Source organism: Pleuronectes platessa, chromosome 21, assembly GCF_947347685.1.
Source record: "Pleuronectes platessa chromosome 21, fPlePla1.1, whole genome shotgun sequence".
NCBI lineage: Eukaryota > Metazoa > Chordata > Actinopteri > Pleuronectiformes > Pleuronectidae > Pleuronectes > Pleuronectes platessa.
This window is the reverse complement of record NC_070646.1, coordinates 5,671,281-5,693,670: the sequence shown is the minus strand read 5'-3', so window position 1 is coordinate 5,693,670 and position 22,390 is coordinate 5,671,281. Positions and strand designations below refer to the sequence as shown.

Sequence of the window (22,390 nt, the reverse complement as noted above, 5' to 3'; positions counted from 1 at the left end):
CAAGGTGAATCAGATAATGGCTTTATATTCCTGATACAATGATGCATTACACATGTACCCAAAGTCTTGATTTAAAGTAAAAACTCCAAAGAAATAGCAAACCAGGAAAAGAAAAGCTAAATATAGCATAATAATCAGAGACCTACCGTCACAACACATGTCCTACTTTAATTTGGTTGTTATTTTAAATTTGTATCGTAAAACACTGTAGTTTGGTTATCTGGGGTAATTTCAAATCCCTGAAAATGTCAAATTTGACATTTGTCTAATTCTATCTGTTAAATCTCTTTTACATCATATCATGTACACAGCATTTAATTATTGCACAAAACTCCGTGGAAGTCTCATCAGATAATGAACTTAAAGTACCTGTGTTACATTTTCAGTAATTCCAGCATCAGAGGGAGCACAGATCACAGAACTTCAGTCTCCTAATCACAGAGAACGAGTGGATTACAGCAGGTTTAGATTTAGCAGGAGTTTCAGAACTCAAACTCCTGCAACTGCATTGATTTTCAATCACGAACAGACACTTTGTTCTTAGAGCAGCGAATCTAGACTGCAAATAATCACAGTTCCATAAACATAAATTATTACTATTCTGTTTGCTTGCTAAAACTTTCTCTAATACTCCCTGAGAAATTAAAACACTGGTTAAAGGAAACGTTTTCAGCACTTACGCAGCATAATGTTGTTTTTCAAGGCTTGACGTTTCTTATTGTTGATTGTAATGGCTTGACAAAGTCATCGTCAGTGATTGAGAACTTATGGGTGTATTAACAGGGAATACAACTCCAAATAGATAGAACAAATCAAATGGAGAGTACACATGCCCTAACTCGTGCAGGAATTTAGATCGGTTATCATCTCCACAAAGGTTTTGGTTTCGTCCGTCTCTCACACAAACTGTACTCGACGGATTATCACGAAACTTGGTGGATCCAGGTAACGTTGTCATTTTCTTTAACGTTGGGAGTGTTGCAGCAGTTCCCTTGATTTCTCTGAGAATAATTCATGGAGCTTAACGGAAAACTAATAACTACGAGTGGGTGCAGTTGACTGTTGGGCCTTGGCGGAGGTATGTGCCATCTGAGTGTCCTTCTCAATTTAAAATGCGATGGAAAATGAAAACAGCACATGCATACGCTACTCCACTAATCCCTGAATTTGAACAGAACAATAAAAGGCTAAAAACAGACTCGGTGAATACAACTGCTCTTTTTTTCATATTTTAAAATACATTTCTCAGTCCCTGTTGAGAGTCTCAGTGAGGTTATATGTTGAGTTTACTAAATATATACCTTTATCTCATAAAACTCTAAGTTAACTTGGAATACATTCAAACATAAATAAGATATAATACTTTTTAGAGAATTCAAATCCTCCCCAATGCATACAACCTTTGTCAATACTCACACTCACTGTTTTAATAGGATACAAGAACAGTGTATGCTAACTACCGGCTTCACAAAACAAAAATTATAATCTATTTTATCAATTGGTTCTTTGCATGATAGTTTCTTTCATTGTTCCAGAGACAGAGGGTTTCATAGTGGGGACAAAGTGCAGGCGTACACTTTGGCTATAGCGTTCCCTTTGGATCTCGTGCTGGTGTAGATTACTGCTTTATAATCAAGGCCTAGATTAGGTATCAGCACTGGCCGGGTGCAGGTACAGACAGTGTTGCCTGAGTCTCTGTCACCTTATCTCCCCTCTACGCCATCTCTGTCCCCGCGTTACTCAACACGCGTGGTCTTTTGTCCCGTCTCGCGCTACAACACTCGATCCCACTCATGCGTCCGTCGTCGAGGCCTCGGACGAAGTGTCAAGTGTTTAGAAAAAGAGCCTGTTGACACGGAGAGCCTCCACTTTGGAAGGTGTTCTCCAGGCGCTTGTTTTCCGTGCACGTGACCTTGGACTTCCACAGCTTAATGTCAGACACAGTGAGGTGTTCAAATGCAAAGTATATTACATTCATATCAAAGGGGGCCGTTGTGTTTAATGAGCCGACTGCGCTGCATTTAGTTCCCTCTCCAATTTAGCAAGGAAGAGGACCTTCATCGTTTTGATCAAACATTAGCTTCAAATATTAGTGCATCAATACTGAATTAATCCTGTTCATCTTTACCACTGATCTCACATATTTGCATTACAATAGGAGTCGGGTTTCTGCACCTACTTCCACCAAGCACTTAATACCCATGTAATAAAGATGTTTTCTATAAGAACGCTAACATATTTTGGATATATGCTCAATCTTTTTCTTGCATGATGCTGCTGGTTAGCTTAGCATCAACACTGGAAACAGGGAGGGTTTTCTCTTGGGGTTTATTGCCGTACTTCTTGAGTCTGGTAGAGATGTGTCCCTTCAGACATGCACTGGGTTCCGGAGGGGCTTTATGGAAGGATGCAAATATCAGATGCTTCAGACATTTTCCCAAACTTTTCCTTCCCAAAGGAATTCATGTCAGGCCACCTGCATGTTCTTGCCTGTTGTTGGTGTTAGGGAATGTGTCTAACCCAGAGAATCTCCTGCAGCGCTCCTCATACGTGAAAGGCAAGATCGAGAAAATATCCAGACCCAATTATTTTTAAAATTTTCCATAGTTGTCTAAAAAGTACTTTAGTGAGCTTGAGTCTTTGCGCTATGCTAAGCTAACCAGCTGATGGCACCAGTTACTGAGTGTGAACTTGATCTGCTCAGCAAACTCTCAGAAAGAAAGCAAATAAGTGTATTTCCTAAAATGTCCAACTACTCCTCTAAAACATCACATTCTGATAGATTCACACTGACTGGCTACATCTTCAGAAGTTTTACCAAGTGTGGCTGAGGTAAAATCATGCATATGCTGCTGCTCGCCAGCCCTGATGTCTGTGCACCTTTGCTATATCTGCTCCACTCTTTCATCCCCTCTATTACACAGATCCCGTCTCTCCTTCATTATTTTCCTCAGGTAGTCCACTATGTCCTCACCACTGGCCCAAGGAACCATGTTTGCCTTGAACGACTGCGACTGCTGCATCCCCTGCAGCAGACTGTGCATGGGGAAGTCCCTCCTGGGGAAGGCTGTGTCCCTGGGTCCCAGAGCCATAGAGGGACAGACGTCATTGGCCCCATCACCGATGTAGAACACCCCCTGGTAGGGTGTACCACCACGCTCCTTTTGCCGGTACGATAGATACTCCTGCATGATCACCTGCTTGCACATGTTGTCAGGACAGCGGGAGCAGGAGTGGGAGTGGAAAGGGAGCAGCATGAGCTGGCCGGTTGCATCGAAACTGGCCGGGTTTGTGAAGATCTTGCGGAAAAGGGGACGCACGCCGGCATGCTCCAACCACGTCTCGATGAAGAACATGTTGGCGTCGGAGACCACCAGTAACTCAAAGTCCTGCTGGTTGCTCTGCAGATACTGAAAGAGATTGAGGAGGCCGGGTGTCGGTGGGATCTTCTCCAGCACCGAACGAATGCCGTCTTCTGACACACCCTGCTCTGCCATGTAGGCCAGGACCTTCTGCATGTGCTCGTTGTAGTGCCCCTCCCTGAAGCAGTTCTTCAGCCATTCGGGAAGCTGCTGGCCCGGCAGCGCGCACACCACTGCATCATCACTGCTCACGTTGATGATGGTCTCGTCAAAGTCGAACAACACCAAAAAGCGCTGTTCCTGTGGCGCGGCATGGGTCAGATCGCACAGAGTGGTCATCTTTGGTCCTTGGGGAGTGGTCCCTCTCTGAGAAAAGGAAATTGTACGAGGTCAGGAAGTTTTAAGCAGCACAGTAGCTTTTTACTGGTAATACTTACTCTAAAAATAGAACGTTTATGGCTGGATGCCGCTGAGCACGTAACCATGCATGCATTAAGGAAACATCTAAACCACATAAATACTCTTAATTATGGCAGAGGATACATGGGAAACAATTATTTACAAGAGGAAAGGAAGGAAACAAATTTTAAACTAGGTCTGCCAAGCATCACTGTGCTGGCCTGAGCACTTGCGAACTTGGGACCTCATGCGGTCGCAGGGAGAGGACGCTTGGACGTCTTTCACCTTCGCAACAGACTAAGACTTCAAAGGAAACTATGGCCACTGTTACTGTGACATTAAAGAAAAATGACAACAAGGAATATTGACAACATGGACAGAGTAAGAATCTATTTGCTTAATGAATCCTTTGAGGTGATCGCTCTTCTAAAGCCTGGGTGGAGTTAAATCAAAACTCTGAAAAAGTCAGAAACAAGTGTTATTCTTTCAGCTTAACATATTCAGAGTAATCAACCACTAAACTCAACAGTGCAGTAAATCCAAGAAAAGACCCTCATGGCACACGAGATTAAAGACCAACAGCTGAGGAATCACAATGTTGTTCCGTTCGTTGTCGTCCAGTTGCCTACGCACACTCGTACGACTCTCAAGTGTAAACAGGATGTCTGTTACACTTAGTGAAAGAAAACAACCGTAAAACCTTAATGTCCCACCAACATCTTTGAAGGAAAAGTCCAAATCACAGAGTAAGAATCTGATAAACAGCTCACGGTCGTGCACTTCCTTTCTTCTGCCCACAGACACTTGCTTTTTCCTGGAAAGAGGCAAAAATAAGAAACCCCCATCTCATATATTTATATATGATCTCAGACCTGTGCCAGTTCCATATTTACACAGCCGATATATTTGTAGCTCAAGGCCCTCACTGGTGCGGCGGACATGCTGTAACTCAAGTGAGGGAGAGTTATGTCACAGCATACTTTTACCATAAGTGGAACAAATACGAGCAGGAAGGACAAACCATCTGTGGCCGGGTGTTGAAAGCAAATTAACCCTCTACTCTGCCAGACGATTTCCGTCTCTACTCTTGAGGAATTGTATTATGCTACTTAAAACTTCTAAAGATTAATTGGGAACATGTATTAATTTTTTCTTTTTTATTTCTACTACAAACCCAAAATGCCGGAAAGAGAGAAACTATCTTTGCGAATAATTTCCTTCAAGTGAACTTTTGGGATTTGACCCATTTCAGTGTTTTCGACCTAATCCGTTTTGAGAAACCAGCTCACTAGAAGAAAGCAAATGAAGTACACATTCTATTTGTAGATAAATATTCTGCCTCTTTATTCATAGTAATTCAAGGGTCTCAGTACTTCTTGCATCAACAGACCGGGGGGTCGGAAAAATCCAGATATCCTCTATTACACAGAGAGGGTCACAGGCCCAAATAAACATAATCTCCCCGTCACTGAGTTGACAGCTGCGCTCCATGCTGTGACAGCGTTGAGATTACAGAGCCAGATCAGCCCTGATTGAGAAATATCTTACACAACATGCCAACGCAAACCGACTCATGCAACAACCCACGAATCATTGCAGCAGAGGTCACATGTGTTCAGGCCTCAGTGGCATCAGAAGAACACATTGACATTGACCTAAAGAAAAACATTTTTGACAATGAAAAAAAATCTACCATTTTAAGTGAAAGGTTTAATCAAAATCAAACATATTTAGGTGCTTGTAAATTTAATGAAATGTATTTTAGTTTGATATTCTGGGTTTTCAGGGGGGGGGGGGGGGGCGCTGTGCGTTTGCATTGCTTGAACACCATTTTATTCAGTCAGCTGGTGGTCAGTGTCATATCATGCAGCTGGTCTGGTAAACGTCCTGTAACCTGCAGTCAGGGAGATCGCACACACGCTCCCCTCCCTCCCTCCCTCTCTCTCTTTCTCCCTCATCCCACTGCAGCTGCATTATTAATAGCCACATATTTACACACTGTAAGCAGCTCTAATTTTAACCCTGCACAGCTATTCCGGTTTGGAGAGGTGACCAATGCAAGTCATTACAGCGCCAGGAGGCATTAAGTCTGACCGGCTGCAGCAGGAAAAAGATGAAGACAACACAAGCACAGAGACAAACAGGGGAGGACAGACAGAGAGACAGAGAACCAGGCCTACCGGTGCTGGACACACAGGCGGGGATGGGAGGCTCGGTGCCCGGCTCCGGCAGCAGTGGACCAGACTGTCACCATGCAGATATTTTAAAGGAGACTCCCTCAGCAGCACACAGGGTTTTCCCATTTAAAGCCACCACGTCAAGTCAGCCGGTGCACAGGGCAGCACATCCGCTTCCGGTTTTCAAAGTAAAAGCACCGCAGATAAGAAGAAGAAAATCCTTGAATTGACGATTTGGAGGGAATTGATTGGAAGAGAAGCGCAAAAGGAGAAATCGAGCAATGCTTCACAGTGTGTTGACATCTTACTGGTTCATAATGCAAGTGCAATGCAAAGTGGAAGAAAAAACCCAACAGGTGAGAGACAACTTGAAATTCTAAAAGAAAAGTGAAATAAATGAGAAAAGAGAAATAAAGGTATTTTTGTAAATACTGGACACATATGGGTTTATTACTGGGAAACAATACTGACATTACGGTAAACTCTTGACATATGATATTATAGTAATAATAACAATAATACATTTTATTTATACTGCACATTTCATTCATAAAAAATGGCTTTACAGTAAAACCAAAGACATGAAATAAAAAAGATCCAAGATGAAAATTTTTGCAATAAAAGAAAGATGTAGGATAAAAACATAAAACCAGTCGAATGTATAAGAATAAGTAAATGAAATAAAGACAATTGTGTTTAAAAAAGGATAACATTTATTAAAAGCAAGATCATAGAAAAAGTTTTGAGATGTTTCTTAAAACTATATCAACACAAGTTGTCTAAACCTTCAAGTTAAAATTAAGATTTGAAATCAAAACAATAGGAAACAGTTAAACAGAGCAACAGAGCACAAATATGAGAAATGAAATAAAACAAAACATTATGGAATGATTCAAATATTTGGTAAGAGCTGAGCTAATTTGAAATAAAATAAATTAAAATAATGAACTTGAAGGTGAGTTATACTTCAATTATAACTGAACAAAGTGTAAATTCAAACATATTGAAATCAGGAATACACATATACATTTTCTAAATATATAAATTAAGTGTTTTAAGTTGTCTTTATGTGGTGCACTTTTGGACCCAGGCGTTTCCACCTTGTGTAACATGTATCTCAGTCACATGACTGTCCCTTAATGTAATCACCCTAAGGTCAACAATATTAACAGACCCAATATTACCTGACGGGACTGTCAATCACTCAGCTGCTGCTCTGAGCCATGAGTTCAATGTTGTTTTGTCCTTTTGCCTCAGCTTGGAAATGTCAGTCCATAAATACATGAGGGCATTTTATTTTGGTCCTGGCTCAGCAGGAGCTTCAAGAGCAGGACAGACCACCTCTTCACGCAGACAGCTGAGGGTTAAACAAAGGACATCTTCTTATTTCTCAAGACTGTGTAAAATAGCTGCCGTGCAAAGGGCTTGAGAAACTCTTGGTGAGATAAACAGCCAGAGTCACGTTCTCTGCTGACTGGGGAAGGGGAAGGGGCTGATAACCACAATCTTATCACTGCACCCGGCCGTCTCAGCCTCTCCACCCTTGTTAATCATGGTTTGGTCCATGTGTGTTCAGTGCACCACGTCATTAGGGCCTTTGGTTTCCCTCATTGTGGATAAACCAATATTCTGAGAAAGTTTGAATAGAAAAATAAAACATAAAATCTTCAGAGATTGTTATAGGTTTTTGGATTAAATTGAGAAAGATTCTTTATCTGTGTCTTAGTTTTAGGGGAAGCCCGACATCAGGTTTATCAAGGGTGGAGACCACTTGCATGTTTAAGAGTCTGAGGCCGAAAGTCACGTTTGGGTCGCAGATTTTACAGTTTACATTTTTATGGAATGAGCACCTCAGACTTTTACATTCATCATAATGAAAAAAAAAGAAGCTTATTCTGCATTAAGTGCAAATATCTAAACCTCTTCACTTCAGGGGTTCAGATTAAAGCAAATGCAAATCTCTGTGTTTTTATTACATGCTTTAAAATGTAAGGAAAACTAAGCAGCGTGTATCCAAGTTACATTTAGCTAATTTCACAAAAGGGAAAACTATTTTATCATGTGTTTCCTTGTTAAGACTTGTATAACTAACCAGCCTGCACAACCACTTTCTTTAACTAACAGTTGGTCTAGACTCATTTATTGGAAAAACAAGAACACGTCTAAACGGTTTCTTAACTGTGAAGATGCTCAGTTATTCAGGAGTGGCACATAGATACAAACAACCTCTGTGGTTACCTGTTATGAGTTGTCAAATATGCAGATCATCGTCTCAACCTCAACCTGTGCAGTATTCCCTGTGACCTTTGACCTGTGAGATCTAGTCAGTTCATCTAATGGTGACTTGAGATAAAGATGATGAAGGACCCATGAGCACCCAAACTTAACCTGTGAATCCTTGAGTCTAAGTGCAAATTTACATGTAAGTAATAATTAAAAATAAATGAAGGAATGAAAAACTGAACATAAGAGCCAAATTTGAAAAGAGGCAAAACATATTAGAAAATGTGAAGAATATGAAGGAATCTCAGCACTTTCTGAATGCACTGTACCCACGAGGACCCCTGCTGGTTGACATGCATATTTATGAATGATGCTCAACCTCTGTTCTTTATCGACAACTGACATTAAATGACAGTCAAACCTTAACTGAGCTCCGGTCACTCTCACTCTCTTTGTTTTTTTTACTCTGAATTCCTATTATGTTAATTTAGGATCATGATACGAAGAAAAGTGAGGCAGAGGCTATAAGCTTCAGTGGACTGAATTCATCGGGATCTAGTTATTGAATAAAGTTTTTACTCTGCTCATTAATTTGCACAAAATACTTCACATTTACATAACCTATAGTGATATAAGTCAGTACGTCATCATCTAATTAAAGACCCAATCATCAAGGACAGATACAATATCAGTAATTCACAAGTTCAGATGAAGATAAGAAACAGGCAAGTTATTGTCACATGAGCATGACCAGTCAACACAAACGTAAATTACTGGTGTTTATAATTTAAGAAAGGCAGCATTATTCTATAAAACACAAGAAATTTTAAATCTGCTAAAAGCTAAAAATATTCCTGAATACACAAAGGTTGTCAGGCTTTTTAAGACTTTTATCTCTATCATTAAAGTATTATTATTACAACTATTACCATCATTATTTATGTTCTTCCCTCTGTTATTTAACCATTTGTTATTATTTTGTGTAGCACTTTGTACTTCGTACTCCTACTCTTTTAAATTGACCACTAGAGGTCGCTCACTGCATGAGTGAATAACTCGAATATATGTTTCAGCAGATCACTGATTTAAAACAACACTTTCCTGATATATTAGACTTTGGATTCTGAAAACCACATTGTTGTTGTGTTTCTCCGACTGTTTACTCGTTGTCTTGAATATAACTATTCATTTAGCATCTCTGGATGTTTGCAAAGAGTCAAATGATCAAGTTAAAGTGTTTTTTACACATTTTAACTTCACCGATGTCCAGAACAATTTGCTCAGATGTCACATTCTGTTAAATCCATAGTTAAACTGGACGTCAAAGTAAAACTCAAGCACCTGGGATTTCTGCAACCAGATGAAATTCACATAATCACAATCAGAGTCCAGCTCCTGCTTTAAATCCACATCAGGTGTTACCTCATACCACGAGAAAGGAACCTGGCAGGAACCTCCCAATATTTGTCCAATTGGCCACAAGAAGAAAAACATGTCACAGATGTAAATAACATAAAAACATAAAATCTGTAACTTTGGGAATAAAAACAACATGGGCTGGAGAGGGAGAGAGATGAAAGAGACCGAGAAGGAGAGAGAGGAATGTGAGGAGCTGAATGGAGGGGAAACTCTTCTGCCGAGTCGTCACAGCGTTGAATTACAGCCACAGCTGGACAAAACATCTGCATTACTGATCCCAATCTGCCCTATTCATAAGAAGGAAGCTTTGTAATCCATCACTAGAAGCTGCAAAAGATTCAAAATGCTGGTTGAGCACAGAAATACAAAATGCATATAAGAGAGGGATGATTATGTATAATACGATATATATATATATATTTAAGAGGAATCTGTAAACATGATTCACTTTGAATTTTTAGCCAAGAAAATAATTTTAAAAAGCATCAAGGGAATAAAACCTTCTACCACGTGTTTTTTTTCAAACTTTTTCTAGCTCAGGTTCAGTGGGACATTGTTTAGAGGAAAGTCCAGGAGGGATTACGAAGGCGGGGAAGTTTCGGCTAAATGTTATTCACAGTTGTGCTGAGACACTTGAAACGACCAAGTCTCAGTAATGTATTCTGATGACATTTGAATTACTTGGACGGATTTCAGAAAGAAAAGCTGAATAAAAAAACACAAAGCGCAGGAAATATACATCTTCATTGTTTTTATATCCACTGATATCTTCTTGACACGTGTGACGACCCAGAATGTTTAAAGCAGCACAGACACAAACATGTCACATGCATCACACTGTTAAAAACATAATAATTCTTCTTCAGTTCATACACATGGTGTCTACAGCTGTACAACAAGTTAAATCTAAGACCTTTTAACACCACCTCAAATTAAATTGAAGACCAAACTGTTGATGGAAATACACAACCGAAAGTCAAAATACACTTGTTCCGAGTAAACACATTTACATCGCTTTACATTGTTCCAAGAAAACACAACGCAGGAACTTGTATTTCCACAGGTTCATTAACCAGCTGGTTAGAAAGAGATTAGTTCATCACATAAACTTAATCAGAAAGAGACTAATGATGCACTGATAATTCAGTAGAAACATTTTCATGGTGAGAATCTGAATTTGGGATAATTGAAAACTATTTCAGGCCTTGTATTTGTACTTGTTAAGAACCAGTGGTCACCGTAAGAATATTTATACTCTGTCTGAAATCTTACAGAAATCAGAAATTAAAAACATTCTTACTCAATGTTATTTGAATTGAATAAATCTAAATTCCTGGAAAACCTTTATTGGGAGGGCTTCATTAGGCTTTTTATCTTCCATGGGTGGTTCATACTTGCAGTGATTACTCAGTCTTTCTATACTTCATCTAAAATGTTATGAATATAACAAATAGCATTTCATGATATTGTCAAGATCACTATAGAGAAATGTCTTATTTAACCTTTCATTTTGCAATAGCTGCAATTCACGATGAGTCTGCACATTGAGCTGTGCACTGTTGTTTTTTATTTATAAGTGTTAAAAGCATAGACACTCCACTTTAGAAATATTGCACAATAAGTCTTTATAAACATTTAGAAATACTGACAGAGATCTGCATCTCTTCTCTTTTCTTTCCTTTTTTTTGGACGATTAAACAATAGGGAACCTTGTTGAGGAAGTGTCTCCCTCAGATAAACACTCTGACTCAATCTTTCTCTGCTTTGACTTCCTCTGTCGCCTCCTTCTTCTCTTTTACCGACAGCTGCTTCAGTTTTTCTCCGCCTTTCCCCCGGGCCCAGCGTCGGACCGAGGCTTCTAGTCCTTCTTCTTAGGCTCGGTGAGAAGAATGACTTTCCCAATGTTCTGGCGCTCGTGCATGCGCCTCATGGCGTCAGCGACCTGAACAGAGACAGGATGTGAACCCAAGGTCAGTTTCCATCCAAAACAAGAGACAACTCCCACCCACAATATCTATAATGTCCACAAATCTGTGCAGGAATTAGCCTCTAAAATTGCATTTAGAAGAAAAAATATGAGAATACTTTTTTAATGGACACGTCAAAGGTGTCTGAGGGAAGACTTGAAACTGTATCTATTGTTTAAAAATAACCAAATAAGGGCCTCAGATTATATTTTCTCGGTGCATATAAAATCTAAAAGACAAGATATTAATTGGGCCAGTGCTGCAGTGACTACATGAGCCCACACTAATGACTAATGATGATGTTGAGATAAAAACAAATATCTAAGCTATGCACACACTCACACAGACAAACACGCACACGCACACGCACACGCACACACACACACACATTCCTAGTAGTGGATGCCACAACAACAATAAGAGCGTCCCCTAGCAGCGACTGTTCAGTACCACATCTCCTGCAGGAATGAATAGAGGAAAACACCCGGAGGAGCTTTTCTATGGTTGTGAGGCACAACACGCTTTAGTGGAGATGGAGTGAGGAGCAAATACAAAATAAGTACTTAAATATTATATACTTAAGCAAATCTAGTGTATTTCCAAAAGGTCAAACTAATGGTTGTGTGCAGCAAATCACCAACACAAGACATATTTACAGTTACAGTGACTTTTAGAGGTGGAAAACATAACTATGCTCCTAGTGTCTATTCCTCGTTTCAGATTTACATGTAAGGTAACTGACCTCCTCGAAGTGATGGCAGGAGTCGATGCGGGGCTTGATCTTGCCCTGCCTGTAGAGCTCCAGCAGCTCCGACATGGTCCTGTTGATGAGCTCGTCGTCCTCCAGGTAGCCCAGGTGGAAGCCGCCGATGGCCTTGTTGGTCTGCATCAGTTTCAAGGCGCTGATGGAGAGCTGGTTGTACCAGAGCTTCATCAGCGCCATCAGGTTCCTCTTCGGGCCCGTCACACCATTGGCTGCGCCTGGAATGCCAAACAATAAATCAGAACAGGAATCAGACACAGAGAAGGAAACAAGTGGAGTCTTCCCACCCCGAAAATACCTGCACATTCCAAATTAAAGGAGACATATGATGCTTAGTTTAATTGCCTTTTTTGGCCTCAACTCACCGGATGTTATTTTGGGATGTGTGCACTTTTAACACAACCTCAGGGCACAACTAGTATAAATGGAAAAGGAGCCACAGGATGTGCATAAAGAAATGTCAATAAAACTGTGACCTTGGAATTTCAATTAAACTTAACGGGGAAAAGCTGTTTTGTTTTTTTTCCAGCTTGAGAATCTCCTGTGTCTCCTTTCATTCATCATTTACGCCACATATCACATAACTGCAGACTGAACACTTGGTTAGAATTAAGCCCAAAAAGAAAAAGAGAGACAGCTTCAGTTGGACCTCTGGGGATCCCTGGTGTCTGGAAACGTTCGGATTTTGATTATATGAAGGGAAACGTGTTACACGACCCGTATTTCATCATATTCACACAAATTAAACGGTTTGCTTTGGAGGAATAAGCAATTTTCTTCCCTATTTAATTGAGCAATATGTATTTTAGACGTGACAGAGATGCTGTGAAGGCCAAAATGTGAAAACCTAAAACCAAATTATCCTTCAAGACCTTTATATTGTGATGAGATTATGGAAAACAGCATTAGTAAGATTTAATCAGCGCAAATAGATTCTAAAAATGCATGAAACTCTTTCTCCAAATGTCTTACCAAAGACTATCAGACTCCCCATGGGTTTTAACAAATCGAAGCCTTTCTGGGTGTCGGAGCCACCAAGTGGGTCCAGGACGATGTCCACACCTGCAGAGAGACGACAAGACGGAGGTGAAGGGTTTTTGCACGTTCAAAAAACAAAATGCCAGAAGTGCTGTTAAGATTTAAACAAGAATACATAGAGTTTGCACGATAGAAGTGTGATAAGCGTCCTTTCTCACCCTTGGGAGTGACTTTGCGGACCTCCTCCACGTAGTCTCTGGTCCGGTAGTCGATGGGGTGAGTTACGCCGCCCTGCGTGATGGTCTCGTGCTTGGAGGCTGAGGCGGTGCCGAAAACGGTCACATCCGGCACCGTCTGACACAGCTGGGTGGCAGCGATACCTACGCCACCTACAGATGTGCAGACAGCAGCACACACACACACGAGAGCTGCAGGGATTTCCACTTTCAGCAGCTGAGCATATCAACCTCTGTGCGATCTCTGTTCTCTCTCTAAAACTCTGTAACATCTCACAGTGAAACGGCTCAGGCTGTAAACTGCTGCCGTAGCACAGAGCTGATCTGAGAGAATGATCACTTCCTACACACTTGCTTTACAAGGCTTTTATTTTGAAAAATGTATCTGCCATTTACCTGGGCTCATACTGTACATTCACAGCCTTTATGGTAAAACAACTGTCATGTCATGAAAGTAAATTCAGCGCATTTGTATAATTCCCTTTGCTCAATTTAATATAATAAAATATAATATAATTAACTCTGATGTGACACCTCTAAGACCTAGGTTATTTATGAGCTACAGAAAATGACTCATGTTTGTGACGGAGCCAAAGCCCCTTTTTGAATTGTCCGATGCTTCCATAGCCACCATGCCCACGTCTTCACCGGTGACCTGCGTCTCTCGGCACCGAAACACTTTTCACATGTTGCCCATTGGACTGGGAGACATGCTTGTCGATACTATTAAATCATGGAGGAGACCAATCAAACTGAGTTTAGAATCAAAACTCATTTTTCTGTGCCACATTCAAAAAACATGTCGAACCAACAGGAGACAGGAGGGACAGAAGACTTTGGGGAAACTTGAGGGAAATTCATTTAACTTTAATCTCTATACTTTTATATTGTTAATTTAATAAATCTTAATTTATTTGCTCATCAGACAGTGATTTTATTCGGTAAACATGGTTTAAATTCTGCAGTATTACTCACTGTTTTATACAGTGTGCTAAATGTCTGTACTGTATGTGTCTTACCTGCGGCCATGTGGACGAGAACGCTCTTGCCCGGCTTCAGGTTGGCCATCTCGAACAGCATCAGGTAGGCCGATATGTAGTTGACGGGGATGGCGGCGCCTTCCTCGAAGCTCATATTTTCTGGCATGGGGAAGGTGAGGTCAGAGGGCACGGCGACCACATCCTGCCACATGCCGGAGCGCTTCATCGCGATGACACGATCTCCCACCTGAGGGAGGAGAGACAGAAAAGGTGCAGGGGTGAAGGTTACTGAGTGGACGTGTTGCAAAAAGGAATGTGTTCACACCCAATGCGTTTGGGTGGAGGCATAAAATCAAACCATAGCTGCACGACCAATCCACGTGATTCTGTTGCATTACAGGTGAAAAAGGGTCGAATGGATTTTGGAGAAGAAGCCGGATGTTTTGTGAACATGTCAAAGAGAGGGACGGGTAATTGCCTCTTCCTCGAGCTCAGGTTCTTGTGTCACTTTGCTCCTGATTATTAGAGAGACTGAAGCTGCCCCCCCCCCCCCCCCCCGTGGGACATCTGGTGCCCTCAGATGGAAGATTGAGGTCAAGTCGGCAGGAGGTCGTCTGACGTGATTGTGTCGTTGACGTGAGGTTCAGTTCTCAAGCTGCTGCTCTGTGTCAACAGCCACATTCATCAGTAGCAGATACCTCGATACCTCATTCATCAGGACCGCAGACAATAAGGCAACTAATGACCAATGACACTATTGGTTATTGATTGTTCTGCTGAATACGTTCTTATTTAATAATAATCAAGAACAGTAAAGAACCTAAAGATATTTAGTTTAAAATCATGTATGGCTATAGACTTTACTCCACTTCCTCCTACTATGTAAAATGATTCCAGAATAATGTGGATTTGAAAGTGGCCATCTTTCGCTGATGATGCCATTTGGATCCAGACCACCAGGGGGCAGCCAGGATATTTTGGCTTCACTTCTGGGGAGCTGTCATCACGTCTTTATATACTGTATAGATATTATTTACCTTGTAAACATATGTATGTTAGAAATTGATTGCCAAAAATGTTGTTCCTGTGTTTGTGTGCCGCTTGTCATAACAGTGAAGTGCACAGTGAGGACGTCTGACCTTATGAGCGCTGCACCACTTCCTGTGACACATTCACTCATGACGATAGACAAATATTCACCGCCTACGAACATGCAGACAAACACACACACACACACACACACACACACACACACACACACACACACACACACACACACACACACACACACACACACACACACACACACACACACACACACACACACACACACACACACACACACACACACACACACAAGTCTGTCGCTGTGAAATAATTCTGACCAGATCCACATCTTTATCCTCTGTTTTTACAATCATAGAATTTCTTAACCCCTGATGTTGTGAAACACCCTAAAACCTCTGGATGATCTCAGCAAAGTCAAAAGGGCTGAGGTCAGTTACTGGAAAGCTGACGTGAGCTTCCCTGATATCCTCTCTGAAGTGGGACAGTGTGTGTGGAGGGGCGCAGCCTGTTTGAATCCGTCACTGCAAAAACCTGCGCCAGAACTCTACAGTTCTCCAGCTGTTTGGTATCAGTGCATGGAAACAAGAACACTGTGTGAGACATGCCAATAGCAGATCAAGAGAGAGCGTGTCCTGCCACAGCAGATGTTTTGCTTTGTGTGTTCTACAATACTCCGATCACACGCACCTATAGTCAAAGGCTAAATACTTATCCTGGAGAAAAACAGCCGCTGGGACTAGTGTGAGCAGTATTTCTGTGTTGTATAGCTCCAGGTACTTTTGTTTCTACAGTTTTATCTGTATATCGCAATGCATCATGGGCCAAATATAATTACAGTGAATGACAGCCTTTTTCCACAATAACACATTGTTAAATGACAGGCAAGTTGTATTCTGACTGTAGGTGTGAAAGGCAACAGAAATGACGTTAGATCATAAACTGCCTGTTGTCCGAGTAACACAAAAGTAACGAGTCCATTTAGTTATTCAGTAATTGTAATGCCGTTATAAAAACAGAGTGATAGGAATAGTTGGGATTCTTCTGTCTTAAGGGTGAGGCTTACCAACCAGCACTGACGTTGTTGCATGGACATAACCCCGGGCATAGAGTCCTTCAAATGAAGATCTCATGACTAGCCCAACAACATTTTAAACCACAACAAACAAGCCAAAAATATGTTTAGTAATCCACATCAGAATATACATTAACTCTTTATTGTTTGTGTGCTGGACCTTTATTGCAGAGAGTGAAGTAAGAACTTGATCATCCTACCTGGTTAATGTGCAGTGAATATTTTATAGACAGTGTTGTTCATAAAAAAAATGAAACTGACTTTTCTTTATTGCTGTTCATTTGCTCTCTCTCTCTCTCTCTCTCTCTCTCTCTCTCTCTCTCTCTCTCTCTCTCTCTCTCTCTCTCTCTCTCTCTCTCTCTCTCTCTCTCTCTCTCTCTCTCTCTCTCTCTCTCTCTCTCTCTCTCTCTCTCTCTCTCTCTCTCTCTCTCTCTCTCTCTCTCTCTCAATGATTCACGTATCTGCTTTTATAGTTTTTTCTATATCTTGTGATTCCACAAAGCATTACTGCAATAAAATGAACATTATGATTTTGTCTCATGACTAGCCCAACAACAGTGGCAACAAACTGGGACAACTACCAAACAACATTTTACAGCAAACATGCCACAAATATTTTGAGTAATCCACAACAGAATATATATTAACTGCATATTTAATAATTTTTCCTACCCATTTCATGGTGCCCTCAGACCACTCCTTCCTAAGGAACAATTTTGTTTGTTACTGAATGGCAGTAATACTCCACACTGGAGCCACTAGGTGGCCTGTGCAGTGGTGTGATATGTAAAAAGGCTCCAGAGTGTATCCAGGCTGTTTCACAAACAACATAGCTACAATACAAAGAGTGGTATAGGACCGTGAAGCAGCAAAATACACTTAATATGGTTCTGTGGTGAATACAACAATTTTACGTCGGTATGTTTTGCGATGTGATTGTTGTCCTTGCAAGCTGGTCAGGAAATCTCCAACCTGTTGCCTGAGGTTATGGTGATGCAACTATATCACTGCTGGTTAGCTCATGCAATCTTGTGAAGTTTTGCTTTTCATATTAAATGGGCAAGTGATTTTACAGTACTTAATTGGCAACCTTTTTGCCTTTTGAGGCCCCCCCGAAGGGCCAAATCAGCCTATACATCAGTATTGTATTTATTTTTTACTCCCTACTCCCTTTTACTCCAAAAATCGATCAAGCTATGACGCACAAACAGACTGATGCGAAAACACAAACTGTAACAGGATCCTGCAAAACACATCTGCCAACGTCTGTCTGCTAAACACAGCCGATTTGTATTTTTTTTTTTTGCTCTTATACGTTTTTACATTCTTCACCTCAACCCTTGTCTGGATCTTTCATGCCTGCACTGGTGCATCTGGGGCTTTGTGGGATCTGTGTGTTTTGCAGCTTCCTTCCTTCCTTCCTTCCTTAAAAAAGAAAAAGAGGTGTTGGAATGACACCACTCCCCTATAAGATTCTTGTTCTCCGAAAATGGAGAGATGGATGGAGCGAGGAATGAGAGGAGTGGGTTTGGAGCATACTGAGGGGAGGAGGAGGGGAATTTCATAGTGACACTGAGGGAGGAGCTTTAGAAACAGAACACAATGGCAGGAAACAAAGCCCCCTGATCCAGAGTCACACCAAAATGTTATGTTTTCCATCCTGACACCAGTGAACCAGATGCGTAGCTCTGTGACTCTGACGTGATGTTATTGAATGTGAGGCGCAGGCTGAGGGGGAGGATGCACAACAGTGATCTCTGCACGCTTCATTTCTCCTGAAAACACCAGCTAATAATTCACCTCTGCTCCTCTTTCACTGGAGCGTTTCCCATCTTCTCTACGCATGACTGAACATATGAACCTGGTGTTAAAGCTCCTGCGACTTGTGCTGCTTTTTCACTTTGCACCACGTCTGAATTGTAAGGGGTGCATGAGGTCACCTGCAGTGAGTCACTTTACTTTCCACGCTTTTATCGAGGCGGTAAAAAATTACACCGGTGCAATTAACCTGTGGAGCCCAAGGCCTCTGGTTCTACGCTGCAGGAAGGAGATCAAAGTGTGTGCGCCTGCAAATCACTCACACTATCAGGTGTTAATAAAACACACGTGGGGCTTTTAAAGCTGGGCTCATGTTGTGTTATTTGTGGATTTGAAGGAGCAGCATAAACAAGTAGTAAAAAGATTCCACACTTTTTAATCAGTATTAATAAATGACTTACTCTGGAAAGTTCTTATCAAGGCCAATGGAGCCTACTGTTAACAGCTCAAGGACACATTGTAAATCAAAGCTTTATAAATAGTCATAGCGGCAGAGTGACATTATCCACGTTAATGGACTGGACAGAGATAAGTTATTAATGAGCGACACTTTTAGTAGCCTGCAGGTAGCACCTCATGCATGGAGATGCTAAAAAAAGATTTTTTTAAAAGTGAACAAAGCTCCAATTGTCCAAACTCTACAAATATTAATATCTAAACCTTTTTATCGATTGTGAAGTCAGATGAGCTTATTAATGTTCTTTTCTTCAAATAAAGACAGAAGTGATGCTGTGGTTTTCACTTGACTGAGAGAAAAACCAATAGAAAAACCCTGTTGATGTGTTGGGAAAAGACCAGCAGCTTGTTTTGAGCAGGAATCAGAATATATGATGCACATTGCCACAACCAAACCCCCACTTCCATCCTTCCAGTAAAACAATGCTGTGTCTGAATGCTGGGGGAAACTTCATCCCTCAGTGTGTTGGTGTTTCCTCACCTTCCTGTCCTTCACCTCCTCCCCCACAGCCTCGATGACCCCGGAGCCCTCCATCCCCATGATGACCGGCGGTGCGGGCAGCGGCTCGTACAGACCCTGCCTCCCCATCAGCTCGGCGAAGTTGAGCCCGCACGCCTTGACGCGCAGCAGCACGTCCCCGGGCCCCAGCTTCGCGTCTCCCTGCTTCGTCACCTGCAGCTTCACTTTGTCGTAGCCGCCGTAACCCGTCAGCACCAGGGCCCGGCAGGGGGGCGGCCTCCCCTCCGGGGTCTTCTCCTCACGAGCTTTTTCTCCAGACATGATGGACACGTGTGATGTGACTCTGGGGGAGGGGGGGTTCAGTCCAGATGCTGCAGCCTCACCCGGTGAAGAAGTGGAAGAAGCCTGATGGTTGGTAAAAACTTTGAGGGATAGGAGGTTTCTCTGAGGAGACTGTGGTTCTTTGCAGGAGGAGATTGACAGTCTGAGGTTTCCTGTGCGCGCTGCGTGCAACAAGTACCCAAGTCTCAATAGAGCCATAGTGAGATACAAGTTCCGGGGGGATTTTCACAATAAGATAATGGAGCGTGTTTGAAAAAATGTAAATAAGAGGTTTATCGAGACATCCCCCAAACAAACTATGATAACAAAGGTATTTGATTAATTTGACCAATATAAAATTGTTTTAAATCAATCCAAAGTAGATATTGAAATGCCATGTACTCCCTCAGATTACATTTGAAAAGTAAGAAGAGGAAATCACATGAAATTAGCAGAAAAAAGGAAATAAACAGGAATTTTATGAACATTACTGAGCCTGGAAATCCAAACTTTTCACATACAAGGCTAACAAACAAAGATGTCGAAAAAGGATTTAATTTAACTTGATTTTATCTTATTTTGTAGTTCAATATCCTGTGCTTTCACAGCTGTGTTCCCACCTTGACTCAGACAGTGACAGGGATGTGTTGCTGGCAGCTCAGAGCTGTGGGGAGATTCAAACCTCGGACACTGGAGCAGTGGGAGGGAGCACTGGGATCATCTGAGGCCACAGCTTGAGGAGAACACACGCAGCTCCACTCCTCTGTCTGTCTATCAGGAGCTCAAGTTTACAGATGTGGACAAATCAAGCGTCCCCTCCTTATCATGCAGTAAAACACATCTGTCAGGAGTGGGGTTACCTCCACTTAGAGATATTAACCTTAACTCACAGAGAGAAGAAACACAAGACTCTTGTTTGAGAATCACAAAACATGTTCACTGATACAATTCATTATTTGAAAATAAATGTATTTAGGATCTTTTCATTCTCTGGGCTTGTATGTGACACATCTGGAACATCTGGTTGACTGATAATTAGGGGGAAATATTAAGGCTCACATCTGTGCCACATCCTTCACAATGACATTTACTCGCTGGAATCACCTATCGTGCACTTAGACATTGTTGCCCCCGGCAACAGGAGCTGCTTTCTCATCTTGTCATTGTCGCTGTGAGACAGGAAGTGAACGGAACGTGAGAGGATCTTTTGAGAAGACATCTGAAAGGTCAGATTTGGATTTTTACACTTCTGTTATTGAGGTTGAGAGGAAGGTGTGTGTCTGCAGAAACACACACACACAAACACACACACGCACGCGCACACACACACATTATTCAAATCAAACCCTTTGTGATCTGTTTTAAAGTAAAATCTTTAAAAAATAAACTCCATCATGATCTTTATTGCTCTAATGTTGGAGTCTAAACCTAACTAAAAACTAAAAAGTTTAAATAAACAAACTACGAAGTTGAATCTGTACATTTGAAATCAGCTTTAGCATTGAAATTCATGAAAAAAAAAGTAAAGGGCCCCTGACTGTGCCAAGTACATTTATGTAGCAACTTCTTCCTTTTGACCAGTAGATGGCGCTAAGGCACTGGTGAAAAGTTGGGTTCTGCTCATTTATGTGTTTTTTTTACTGATGACAAATAAACTGTGATGAGGTGATATTGTGGTGAAATGAGTAACACGTCGAGGGTGACTCAGGTTAAATCTGCAGACACTTGTCACTGCAGTGCAACATGACAACAATCAGTATCTTTTATTATCAGCTCTGTATCGATCAGCTTTTTATAAATTTCATTCATCGACAACGACAGTTAAATGCAAACACAAAGTTTCAAATCTTGAGTGAAAAGGAGAAGACAGAAGAATGCTCTTATATAATCTGCGACTCTTTCACAATATATTAAGTAAGAAAGCAAATAATTCAATAAAATAAAAAATTTAAATAGCTGCAGGCAAACACAGCAGCTCACATCCCTCTGATAGTTCAAGAGTTACAATTCATTGTACTGTTAACAATTCAAATAAGCTCACAAAATGATCTTAACTAATACATATGTTTGTTTTAGATTCTTTGGTTTCTTTGTTGAGATTGTTTCTTTAACGGATCCTTTCACTGTAATGCAACGTTCCGTCAATTTGATTCTGAATCTCTTTTTTAAAGATCATTGTTCCTTTTGTTATAATTGTTTTCTCTAGGTTTTACATCATTGACATTTTTTAACCTTTTCTCTGTTGTATGAGTTGTTATCGTTATAGTTCAGCATTTAACATCAGTTATATAGATGGAGAAGTTAAGTGAATACATATTTACATTTAAAGTGTGAGTTGACGTTAATGTTCATATTCAGGCAGATTTGTCGAAAACACTGAGTCAACCAGAGAGAAACCGGAAGTACCTGGGGTTTGCCTTCAAAGTTAAAGCATGAAAGCAACAACACCAACAAGAATAATTCTAATACTAATACTAATAATACTAATAATATTATATTATACGTATAAACAATACAGTTATTGTGCTTATTACAGATATAAACTGATTTCACCTTGATCTAACTTTTGGCCATATCAATTACTTTACATTTGAGTAAAGTATTATGAGGGTACGTTGAGTATATTTGCCTTTTATTGTGAAACGTCCAAAAGGAAACCGGGCTGCATTGACGCCGGCTTGCCAGGTGTCA

The 22,390-nt window shown here is 41.0% G+C and overlaps 2 protein-coding genes and 1 long non-coding RNA gene across 5 annotated transcripts; 1 reads left to right on the top strand and 2 right to left on the bottom strand.

The window, feature by feature from the left end:
- Window positions 1-6,084, bottom strand: LOC128426366 (probable phosphatase phospho1). Of its 3 annotated transcripts, XM_053413211.1 has the most exons (3): window positions 5,942-6,084; window positions 3,800-3,866; window positions 1-3,728 (listed from the first exon to the last, which is right to left on the bottom strand). In XM_053413211.1, exons 1-3 carry the CDS (start codon window positions 6,013-6,015, stop codon window positions 2,886-2,888), a joined length of 984 nt encoding a protein of 327 aa, XP_053269186.1. In that variant the 5' UTR covers window positions 6,016-6,084; the 3' UTR covers window positions 1-2,885. The 3 variants fall into 3 exon arrangements, with proteins under 3 accessions (XP_053269186.1, XP_053269187.1, XP_053269188.1); XM_053413212.1 differs by lacking the exon at window positions 3,800-3,866; XM_053413213.1 differs by lacking the exons at window positions 3,800-3,866; window positions 5,942-6,084 and adding an exon at window positions 4,634-5,272.
- LOC128426367 (uncharacterized) lies at window positions 5,728-12,809 on the top strand. The gene is made up of 3 exons (XR_008333259.1): window positions 5,728-6,294; window positions 11,386-11,550; window positions 12,268-12,809. It is a non-coding gene; the product is annotated as an uncharacterized LOC128426367 (long non-coding RNA).
- On the bottom strand, window positions 10,317-19,897 carry LOC128426365 (synaptic vesicle membrane protein VAT-1 homolog). The gene is made up of 6 exons (XM_053413210.1): window positions 19,400-19,897; window positions 14,544-14,751; window positions 13,507-13,677; window positions 13,283-13,372; window positions 12,290-12,528; window positions 10,317-11,522 (listed from the first exon to the last, which is right to left on the bottom strand). Exons 1-6 carry the CDS (start codon window positions 19,697-19,699, stop codon window positions 11,439-11,441), a joined length of 1,092 nt encoding a protein of 363 aa, XP_053269185.1. The 5' UTR covers window positions 19,700-19,897; the 3' UTR covers window positions 10,317-11,438.
- Window positions 19,898-22,390: the final 2,493 nt, after the last annotated feature.

Coding starts and splice junctions, on each gene's coding strand:
- LOC128426365 (XM_053413210.1), bottom strand. CDS start 19,699: ATGTCTGGAGAAAAAGCTCGTGAGGAGAAGACCCCGGAGGGGAGGCCG. Junction 14,752..19,399: donor AGGAGGTGAAGGACAGGAAG/GTGAGGAAACAC, acceptor CTCCTCCCTCAG/GTGGGAGATCGTGTCATCGC. Junction 13,373..13,506: donor CCGCAAAGTCACTCCCAAGG/GTGAGAAAGGAC, acceptor GTCTCTCTGCAG/GTGTGGACATCGTCCTGGAC.
- LOC128426366 (XM_053413211.1), bottom strand. CDS start 6,015: ATGGTGACAGTCTGGTCCACTGCTGCCGGAGCCGGGCACCGAGCCTCC. Junction 3,867..5,941: donor CGCCTGTGTGTCCAGCACCG/GTAGGCCTGGTT, acceptor TATGTGGTTTAG/ATGTTTCCTTAATGCATGCA. Junction 3,729..3,799: donor ATAAACGTTCTATTTTTAGA/GTAAGTATTACC, acceptor TCCTTTTCTCAG/AGAGGGACCACTCCCCAAGG.